Genomic DNA, 11,445 nt, shown 5'->3' with positions numbered 1-11,445 from the left:
TAGCAAAATACCGGACAGAGATCACAAAGCAAGGGGAATAGACACAACCTAACAACGCCCAGGTCTCCTCGGGAGTCCGACAAGCTAGCAAAGCCTTGGTATTAATAGGCCGCTGCTCCGTGATCGGCACCCCGTCCTCGTTCAGTATGGGATCTCCATTCCTCGTCACCCAACGAGACAGGGTAAAGCTATCTACATATTTGCAGAGGACCGAGTACGACTCCCGGTCTTGCTCATCCAAGTCATCGTCCTCCCAAGCGTAGTATTTCGGAGGAGACGCAAAATGACCCTTCCACCAGAAAAACGGAAACGTCGTGCAGAACTCCTTTACTTCCTGCCCATGTTCATCCCTTACTATCTCCCCCTCGGCATCCCGCTCGGCCACCATATCCGACACCGAAGAATAGGCCGTTGGACTTAGGGGGCGGACAACGAAGTATCGATCCTTAAAACCCTTCACGGAGTCAGTATACATTCCGAAGAGTTTACGCTCGGCGTTCCTGAACGAAACCCAGCTATACCGCCCGTTTGACGCCTGCCGTTGAACACGAAAACACCTTCCGAACAACGCAGACGTCGCACCTATACCCAAATAATCACAAACAATCTCGAATGCCCGCATAAAGGCAAAGGCATTCGGATGAATTTGGGACGGTGCCAGAGATAGAAACGCCATGACCGAAACCTGAAAATCAGAGAAGGGTAACCGGAAGCCGAGCTCCCTAAACACGTAATCGTACATCGCAAATCCGTCCCCGGCAAACCGAGAACATATGCGTTCCTCTGGAGACGGGCAACCTATTTGATAATTGGGCGGATCACCTTCCCCCAGGACCTCAATTTCTGTAAACGCCCCATCCAGAGACGCGGTATACCGAGAAACAACAGACAGAGCCTCCTCGGCTATCCAATCGGGCGCAACGGTATGTTCATAACTGAATAACGGCATAGGGGAAACCCCTCCCTCGGCATTCGAACCAGGGGATCCCGTGTGAACGCCTTCGGCCGAGGGAGTGCCCTCTTCCTCAATAATTTCGACGTCGGAACTAGTTGCCGTCGAGCTGTCGGAATCACTGGTCGTCGAGTCGGTGTCCGAGCCAGTTCTTGAGGAAGCGCTCGAATCTGATTCACCTGCACGCAGAAGGGAGAAGTGAATTCGATAGTCTATCAAATCCACCCTTCCACCGCAAGACAAGCGAAAGGGTAGAGCAGGAGCAGCGGAGCCCCCGGCCAAACCCCATCGAGGAACAACGCTCGTCAGCCGAGGACTCACAGATGACACGACAATCGGAAAGCTTATCTTAACGCCAACGTACTACGGCCTGCCAACCCACACCGACCCCGGGCATCGCTTGGATAACCCGGGGAGGATGACGATGGCGAAGACCTCGAAAGCGAAACACAAGTTCTATGAAAAATAGTAAAGCAACGACAGGCTAAACGAACTTACTTGCAGACATGATGTAGATGGCCGGGGAGAATCCTTCGCTAAGCAACGATCTTGATATGACGAAAGAGCTGAGAAATTATGCCTCCCGAGGAACCCTTGATCGAAGCCGAGCAGATAAATAGAGAAAGGAAAATTCCCTTATGAGAGAATTCGCCCCCTTTTATAGGGAAAAAGGCTCGGAAGGCGAAGCGTCACCTCTCCTGACAGGCGCTGCCTCCTAGACCCTAGGCCATCAATGCCTATGCCACGTCAGCGCGTGGTTCCCACGCGCGACGTTTCGCCCACCACTGGACTCTCCTCCGAGCGCGTATATGTAACGAGGACCGATCCACCGAGCAACCACGAGAAATGAGGGTCCGAGCGTAGAAGCAAAGTCACAGTTTCTTAACCGGAAAACTCCGACTTGGGGGGCTCCTGTTCTGGACTGGGCCAAGGCTAGGCCCAACACCGCTTTCGGCCCAATAAGCCTCAGAGGCCCATGTATAGTTCATGGCCTTCCGACACGCCTTGCTCGGCACCAACACCGCGCTCGGCGTTCATTCTCCCCCGGACATCATCCTTGCCGAGGACCCTGCTCCGCGCAGGGCTCCTTCATATCCAATCCTCCGAATAACTCGGATCCCACGTGGCTCCTAAAAGACCGCGTCTTCCCTTGGACTTCGGAGCGGTTAACCAGGACAGAGGGCATACACGCACCTCCGATATTTCCGCTCAGGAAACCTGGCAGTCTCCTAGTTGGGCTTGGGAATCCAACCCAATAGCGAGATCATGGCCCAGCGCTGGGGGCTATATATACCCTCTTCAACTAGAGGGTCAGGTATTCAATTCTTACTCACTTTAGCTAGTACTTGCGCTCCTCTGCTCGTCAACTTACTTTGGCATTGGAGTACCTTGCAGGTACACCCCCCCTCCTCCTCCTTCCTAGAAGATCCAGTCCGAGCAGCCTACGACGATTCTTCTGATCAGGTACGATCATATATATATATATATATATATATATATATATATATATATATATATATATATATTAATTTACGTTAATATATATAGTTGATAGGATCCATAATTGCCTATTGGTTGACAGTGCAAAAATAATTGACAGTGTCAGTGCATCATCCATTTTCTCATATATATATATATATATATATATATATATATATATATATATATATATATATATATATATATATATATATATATATATATATATATATATATATATATATATATATATATATATATTAACGTGAATTAAAATCTTCCTCTTCGTTCTGGCTCACCCAATAGTCATGAAACCATGTTGAAGATTTCACAAGCTCCCACAATTGAGGTGAAAAATCCTCCACTTGACGAAATGCAGCAGGTACGAAAAGAGGAGCATTTGGATTCAGAGCCGAACTTCTTTTAGATACCAATGCCATTAGAAAGTGTCACACAAATACAATAACTTCACAGCACAGCCCTACATAGTATGCATAAAGTATATCAGTTTGCATTTACATGAGAATGCAATAGTATTGTCCATCGCGAATCACAGAATCATGTCAAATACTGAAGTAAATCACATGTATTTTATATAGCAAGAAGAACCAGTTGCTGCAAGCCTATAACAGATAGACAAAGAAAAAAGACAAACACACACACCAATCTTTAGTACACCCCTTAAACACTGATTTCAAATATAAGCATGATAATTACTTAGAACCTTCGAAGCACGTCCGCCTCCTTTACAAGTAGACGTGTCACAGTCGGTCACTAAAATAGTCATTTCAAATATAAGCATGTTAGTTATTAAGAACCTATGAAACACGTCATCTACAAGTAGGCGTGTCGCAGTGTCCGACACACATCGGTGTCACATACTTGTATAACACTCACAACATGAGTCAGTTGCAACATACATCGGTGTCCCATTATAACACTCACAACATGAGTCAGTTGCGACACGCATCGGTGTCCCATTATAATACTCACAACATGAGTCAGAAAAGAATCAGTCAAAAAAATCACACAAGTGTAAAGCTTGATATAGTTTTATTTTTTTTGCTACAACACTTACGCATTTTAAATCGATGTCCGACACCCCTGACACCAGTATGACTCATAAAACTTATTCCAGATCTAAAGAAAAACACTTGCTTGACTTCAATATCCCCGCAATCAAGATCAAAGCTTTGATCTAAAACCCAACCCCTCCCAGAACCACTTCATCTTTTGTTAGATTCTTATTCAAAGCAATAACAAAACAAAAACCTTGCAAATCCATCATGAACCTAACAAAACCATGATCCATCCAAGGTTTACTATATACAAACAACAGTACAACCCTTATGATCTAAAACACACACATAAAATTCTATTACTGTACCAATTTCATTGTGCAAATTGATGTCATAATACTATTGACCAAACTGAAAGTGATCCATGTTATCAGTATTTATAAAATTATACGATATTGACCATTCAAATTGCAGTTTAAAATGAACTTTCCAATATACTTAAAGTTTGTTATGGGATTAACAAATCAATTAAGCAAAATTCAATACACTATTACAAGAATGAGAAGCATATTGAAGTAAGTTGAAATGAACATTTCATAATGATGAGTTACTTGCTTTTATAAGTTTATATCCATATACTAGTACTAATTTAAATGCTTTTTTCATGAAATTAATCTAAAATAGCGTTTAGATAAACAACTTAATGATACATTTAACATACAAGTATTATCTAAAAATTATTACTACATTTTCAAGAAAAGAAGTAAGTGTAATCTTTGCATAAGTTCTATACGAGGTGTTTCATAATTTATTAAAATAAGTTCAGAATAGCTTATGGACAGATCATAAACTATAAGCAAAATTACTCTAGAAGTTTCTTAACTTAATTTAAAAGTTTCATAGTAGTATCTTCATATTTTCCCTTTAACTATTCGAAACAATTACAAAAGTGCTTGTGTCATAAGTTCCGGTAAGCTATGAATAAGTTCTATTAAAAGCTGTTTATACACAAACAATCAGAAGAATTGAAACATGAAAACAGAACCGTGCGGACCTGACATGTACCTTGAAGAACAGAAACAAGAATACAAAGACAAACTCGCCATTAACACTCGTCTTGTTGGGGACACAAAAGTCTTTTTCAACATAGCATCAGAATCCTGAGTTTGATCTTCTGTCCTATAAACACACATCAACAACAACAGTTACATTTACAACACCCCCAAACACTATATAACAAATCGATTATGCAATAAGAGATTAATTAGAGATGATTATTAGTAGAGTCCTTGAGTCAATGCTAGATCACCGTGAACATTTGACTCAACGGATGTCGTTTTCAGTTTAAAACCACAGTCCATAATCTCAAATTAGACAACAATCATTCAAATAATTTAAGTGCAAAATCAATATAAAACCAACACAAATTTAAGTCAGCAAAATAAACATAAGCCCCTAATTTGATCCTAAGATTTTCATAACAGCTACTGAGAAGAAATTGATGTCATTCAAAACAAACAACCAAATAAACAAACCAATTAAGTAAACCAAGCAATTTATTTTATACTAATACATGCTAAGACTAAGAGCTTGGTTGAAACTTTTCATCAAACACCTTGTGTGTAAGATGAAAAACTCTTCACTTTGAAAGCTTTCAATAGCAAGAACTGAGCAACAATGATCAATGATAACACAACTACGATTAAGCAACCAAGAGTTGAACAGAAGAGAAGAAAGGAATTCAAAAACGCGTGAATACTTGCCTCACTGGATTTGTTACGGAAACGCGAGAACAACCTTGGAACTCCACCGCGCACCTCCACGGTTACCTCAAAGCTCCGCTGCACCTCTCAATCTCGATTTCCCCGCCTCCACAAACCGAACGTGCCGCCGGAAACGTTCCCTGTCGGAATCCCGTCACCTCGTCATAATATTTTTCGCGGGTAATTCCTTCTCCTTCTTTAAGAGTGAATCAATTGGTTGATTATTTGTTAGCATTGTTTCATGATGAAGGAGAGTAGAGAGAATGGCTTTTGAAAATAAGTGTTTTTTTAGAATGAAAAAGCACTTCTCATAAGTGCTTATGGGAAGAAGGCATTTTCACGTTACATGAAAGCTACGATACTCTATGTAGTTTTCTTCTTTCCTTTTTCTTTGTTGATTATTTTGTTTTATTTTTAATGTAAACTAAGACTGCCAACATCATTGCTTTTTGGTTATGTTCTAACTATAGAAATAATCAAGTGCATTTTTTTTTGTTTTTTTGGTTATGTTCTAATTATAGAATAATCAAGTGCATTTTTTTTAATAAATTATAGAATTTAATTATCAGAAATGCTAAGCGTAGACACCTACACCGTATATTCTTACAATACAACATACTCTTCTCTTTTTTTTTTGTATGTATTGAAATTTGTGCCAGCTCAAAATTATGCTTTAAGATTTACGGTATGTATATACATGGTGTCATGATTTGAGTGTCAATATAGCACTCCTCTTTAATTATATGTCAATGAATTAACAATTCTTATAATAAATCACTATACTACAAATTACATAAAGTATTATATTTATAACATCTATTGGTATAGTCTCTTAAAAAAAACATCTATTATATAGTCTACTTGTTTATTATAATATTATTATTTATAAATTATAGGCTTAATTACAACTTTGGTCCCCCTATTTTGTCTTTTTCTCGATTTTAGTCCCCCATTTTTAAAACCACGATTTTGGTCCCCTTTTTGAGTTTTCTAATGAAAACGAGAAGGGAATATGGACTAATTTTGCAGAAAAAAACAAAATAGAGGGACGAAAATTGCACAGAAAACTTAAAAAAGGACTAAAATAGTGATTTTTAAAATAGAGGGATCAAAATCAAGAAAAAGACAAAATAGGAGGATTAAAGTTGCAATTAAGCCTAAATTATACTATTATTTATAAAATCAATTAATTAATAATGAACAATATTCTATAATGCTAATAATACTAAAGTGAATTAAAAGCAAAAATTAAATTGTTGAGTTAAAATAGTCATATTAATACTTTCTCAAACATGAAGATTCATCATAAACTTCAATCCAACTTTAATCCATTTTTCGATGTTTGCGAAAATAGAATTCAGTCAATAGTGGATCTACACCTTTTTTTTCTCTACAAATTACAAAAGAAATAGTGTGGTTTATTATATTTAAAAAATATAATGAAAAATATATAATATCTATTAAACTCAAATAATTAATAAAATAGAAAAAGTAATGATTAATTTTTTTTAATACTCCCTCCGTTCCTTTTTAAGTGTCGTTTTAGAAAAAAAAATTGTTCCTATTTAAGTGTCGTTTTATAATTTAATGTTATAATTTGTCATTTATACCCTTATTTTCTCAATAACTCCACCTCAAATTTTTCAATTAGTTATTGGAAAAAGAGAGTGTATGATTGAATTTATTTGGAAAGAGAAAAATAAATAAGGGTATAATAGAAAATGTAACTCTAATAATCCACTATCTTGGTTGAAGAGCTTTTTGCTAAAACGACACTTAAAAAGGAACGGAGGGAGTAAATTTTAACAAAAAATACTATTATTTTAAGAAAACATTTAAATATATTACATTTGCAGCAAAATCCGTAGGAAACTTTCCTGCGGAATTACCTGCGGATTTTGTTTTATATTACTAAAAATATATATCCGCAGCAAAATCCACAGAAAACTTTCCTGCGAAGTTACTTGCGGATTTTATATTTTAGTTAGTTATTTTGTTTGAAATATATTTTCCGCAGCAAAATCCGCAGGTATTGCTGCGGAATTTTCTACAAATTCTGTATCCGCAAGAAAAATTATTTTACTTAATAAAGTCCCAGGAAAATCCACAGGAACTTCCGCAGGTAAATCGAGTATTTCTAATAGTGTCATTTTAGTAATATTAAAGATTATTGAGTGTACTATAAATAATTTAAATAGAATATATATATTAAAAAATATTTAAGATTATCTTCATTCTATTCACACTTTAATTTTCTTTTTATTTTAATAATTTTTTTTATTAGCACTTACATATGAGTATATTTTTTATTATTTCATTTTGATTTAAATTTAGGATACGTAGTTTTATTTTTTATTAGCACTTACAATATTTTTTTAATAAGGAATGCACTTAATGAAACTCTAAGCGGCGATTTTGGGGGTGAGTGGGGAGGGCGCGCGGGCGGCCGCGGAAACAGGCGGTGCAAACGTCGCCGGCGAGTGTGAGAGTGTTCTCGTCGGGCTCATCATCTCAGGGAGAAATCAAAGCTTCAACATTATTCACTAAGGCTAGTAGAAATGACATCCTAGAAACGATTCCGGAGGAAGTGAAAGAACACGAAGATCCTAATCCAAAGCAGATGAAACCCTGGGTGGACATTATCAAAGATAATCGTACTTCAACAAATGGCATGAATATAGAATACACAGCACCACAAATTGTGGATTGGGAAATTGAAGTGAAAATTGAGGAACAAGATATGGCGTCAGAGATTAAGTTCTAGGAAAATGCTCTTATAATGTTCGTAATTGGAGGTGAGCTCACTATGACGGCAGTGAAAAATTTCATGGTAAAAACGTGGAACTTTGCCTCGCTTCCAGACCTCTACTACAGAGACGAAGGGTACTTCATCATCCGAATGAAATCAAAAGAAGATAATGAGGTTGTGCTGCGTAAAGGACCCTACACTATCTTTAGAAAACCTATGTTCTTACTGGAATGGAGGCCAGAGTTTACTCTTGACAAGGATGCGGTGCGGGTGATGCCTATCTGGGTTACACTTCCACAACTCCCTCTAGGTTATTGGGGTGAAAGGTGCATAGGAAAAATTGCGAGTGCCATTGATAAGCCAATTATGATTGACGAATGCACATCAAAGAAATTAAGAATATCTTATGCTAGAATCTTGATTGAAGTAGACATTATTGTTGAGCTGAAAGATTCTATTAGTATCAGAGATCCTAAAGGCAACAAATGGATGCAAATGGTGGAGTATGAATGGAAACCGCCCTTCTATCAAAAATATGGTAAAGGTGGACATAACTGTGAGAAAAAGAAATGAACTGCTAGACCTGCACAGAAATGGATAGAGAAGAAACCTCCCAACATAAAGCCACCATCTAATGACTCAGTAGTGACAACTACACAGGAAGACACAGATAAGGGAGAGGAAAACACTGAGAATGGGGATGATTGGAAGATGGTATCAAGTACCAGAACCACTGGAAAAGCTAAATCAAGGGGTAAAGCTATCATGGTGGAGGACAGTATCGTGAATCAAGCAGAATTGGTAGGATGTAGCAATGGCTTTGGCATCCTTGGGGATGAGGATGGCCAAGAGGTTGATATTACATGATTCTCACATGGAATGTGAGGGGCCTGAATAAGAGGGCAGGGCATCTTGAGATTAGGGCCCATCTTAAGAAGATAAATGGGCCTTGTATTGCCCTTTTGGAAACTAAAGTCAAACAAAATAATGCACCTAGAATAAGGCAGCTTTTTGGTCAAGAGTGGAGTTGGTCTGATAATTATGAGAAACACACAAATAGAAGAAGTTTGATAATGTGGAAGCATAAGGAGGTACAAATACATGTCCATACTTGTGGTGAACAATTTATACATTGTGATATGCAGGATTTGAGTGGCCACAAGATCTGTTGGGTTACTTTTGTCTACGCACACAACCAAATTGGGGCAAGGAGAAATCTATGGTTAGACATCAAAGGTTTAGCTGGAAGCATCCTGGAGCAATGGATAGTGGTTGGAGATTTCAAAAATGTATTAACTAGTGCAGACAGAATTAGGGGCAACCAAGTGCAGAGAGCAGAATTTGAGGACCTTACAACCATGATCTCAGAGGCATAACTATTCGAACATGACACTAGAGGTAATCACTTTAAGTGGTGTAATAAACATACTCACGGGCTTATCTATTCCAGAATAGACAGAGCTATATGTAACAGGGAATGGTTTGTGAAATATCCGGATTGTGAAGTTGAGATTCTGCAAGCTCATATATCAGATCATAGTCCTATCAGAATCCGGATGCAGGGGTACCAAAGGAATACACATCATAATCAAGACAGGTTTTGTTTTATCAATAACATTGTGGAAAAGCCAGAATTTCTTCAAGATGTTAACACGAGTTGGAGTCATACTGTGCAGGGTAGCCCCATGTATGTTCTATGGCAAAAACTAAAGAGATTACAACCCCTTCTTAGGGGTTTAAATAGAAGTGTAACATCTGAAGTCAGGAAAATTCAGGAGTATAGGCTGAAACTGCATCAGACTCAGCTTAGCATGGAGAATGATCCTTTTAATACTATGCTGATTCAGGAATCAAAAGATTGGACTGACAAGATTATTGCTGCCATTGAAGAGGAAGAGAAAATCCTTCAACAAAGGGCAAAAGCTGATTGGATCAAATTAGGGGATGCTAATAATGCATACTTCCACGCAATTGTGAGAGGAAGGCAAAAACAGAATGGAATCCATATTCTTGTTGATCAAAATGGGAGCAATCTCACTGAGCCAAAAGATATGGAAGATGAGGTGTTAAGATTTTATAAGGATTTAGTTGGGACTGCTGCTACTAATCTTCTTCATGTGGACATTGAGGTGCTTAGACAAGGAACTCAATTAAAAGATACAAGCAAGAGAGATCTGATTCCACCAATTACTGAACAGGAGGTTTGGAAAGCTCTCAGAAGTATCGGTAACACAAAAACTCCAGGACTTGATGGATACAATGCCAAATTTTTTAAACAAGCCTGGAACATCGTGAAAGGAGATGTACTGGCAACTATATATGATTTCTTTGAACATAATCATATGTATCATGCTATAAATTGTGTCGTGGTGACCTTAATCCCTAAAACCACTGATGCGAAAAATATGAAGGATCTTTGCCCCATCGCTTGTTGTAGTACAATCTACAAAATCATATCCAAAATTTTGACAAATAGACTGAGCAAGGTAATAAATGAAGTGGTTTTGTCAGCCAATCAACATTTCTTCTTGGGAGAGTTATTCATGATAACATCCTCATGGCGTATGAACTGTTGAGAGGTTATAGCCGTAAACACATTTCCCCTCGATGTGCCATTCAAATGGACATCCAAAAAGCATACGACACGGTTGAATGGCCTGCACTAGCCACAATTCTGAGAGAGCTTAACTTTCCTGGAAGATTTATTGACTGGATTATGGTGTGTGTTTATACTGTATCATACAGGTACTCAATAAATGGCGCGGTATCCGATTGCTTAAGGCGAAATGAGGTCTGAGACAAGGCGACTCAATCTCCTCTCTGCTATTTGTCTTAGTGATGGAATATATCCATAGGAGTTTGGCTAAACTTCATCAAAACCCGGATTTTAAATTTCATCCTAGATGTAAGAAGCTTCATATTACAAATATAAGCTTCGCTGACGATCTTATTGTGTTCACTCGTGGAGATAGAATGTCAGTTAACACTATGATGGCAGTTTTTGATGATTTCTCTCGAGCCACGAGTCTGCGAGCGCATCTTGCAAAATGCAAGATATACTTTGGGGTGTGCACCATATGGTTAAAGATGAAATCCCGCGGGCTACCGGTTTCCGAGTAGGTGACATTTTGTTTAGATACTTGGGTGTGCCTCTATCTAGTAGATAACTCATAATCCAACAATGTTATCCGTTAATTGAGAAGATTACAGCTCGAATTATTCACTGGTTAGCGAGACTTCTGAGCTATGCTGGGAGATGCTAGCTTATCAAAAGTGTCTTATTTGCTATCTCTGCATTTTGGATGCAAGTTCTGCCTTTGCCCCAAAAGATTATTCAGCATACAGAAGCTCTGTGCAGAAGTTATCTATGGAATGGGAAGGAGGGCCTCAGCAGGAAAAGTCCAATGTTATGGGAGAGTATCTGCAATCCCAAATCTGCAGGGGGAATGCACATTACAGACTTACAAACTTCGAACAAGGCAA

At 38.3% G+C, this 11,445-nt stretch overlaps 1 protein-coding gene across 1 annotated transcript; it reads left to right on the top strand.

Annotated features, from left to right (window-relative positions):
• Positions 1-9,773: 9,773 nt before the first annotated feature.
• Positions 9,774-11,082, top strand: LOC131597142 (uncharacterized). The gene is made up of 3 exons (XM_058869853.1): positions 9,774-10,306; positions 10,474-10,707; positions 10,818-11,082. Exons 1-3 carry the CDS (start codon positions 9,774-9,776, stop codon positions 11,080-11,082), a joined length of 1,032 nt encoding a protein of 343 aa, XP_058725836.1.
• The last annotated feature ends 363 nt before the right edge of the window (positions 11,083-11,445 follow it).

Source organism: Vicia villosa, linkage group LG4 (assembly GCF_029867415.1).
Source record: "Vicia villosa cultivar HV-30 ecotype Madison, WI linkage group LG4, Vvil1.0, whole genome shotgun sequence".
Classification (NCBI taxonomy): domain Eukaryota; kingdom Viridiplantae; phylum Streptophyta; class Magnoliopsida; order Fabales; family Fabaceae; genus Vicia; species Vicia villosa.
Note: the sequence above shows the minus strand (reverse complement) of the source record. Positions and strands in the feature narration are given on the sequence as shown.

Excerpts from the sequence above, each read along its gene's own strand:
- LOC131597142 (XM_058869853.1), top strand. The coding sequence starts at position 9,774 with ATGGAGAATGATCCTTTTAATACTATGCTGATTCAGGAATCAAAAGAT. Across the intron at positions 10,307-10,473 it reads TTCTTTGAACATAATCATAT|CCAATCAACATTTCTTCTTG; the intron begins GTATCATGCTAT and ends TGGTTTTGTCAG. Across the intron at positions 10,708-10,817 it reads GTTTATACTGTATCATACAG|GAGTTTGGCTAAACTTCATC; the intron begins GTACTCAATAAA and ends ATATATCCATAG.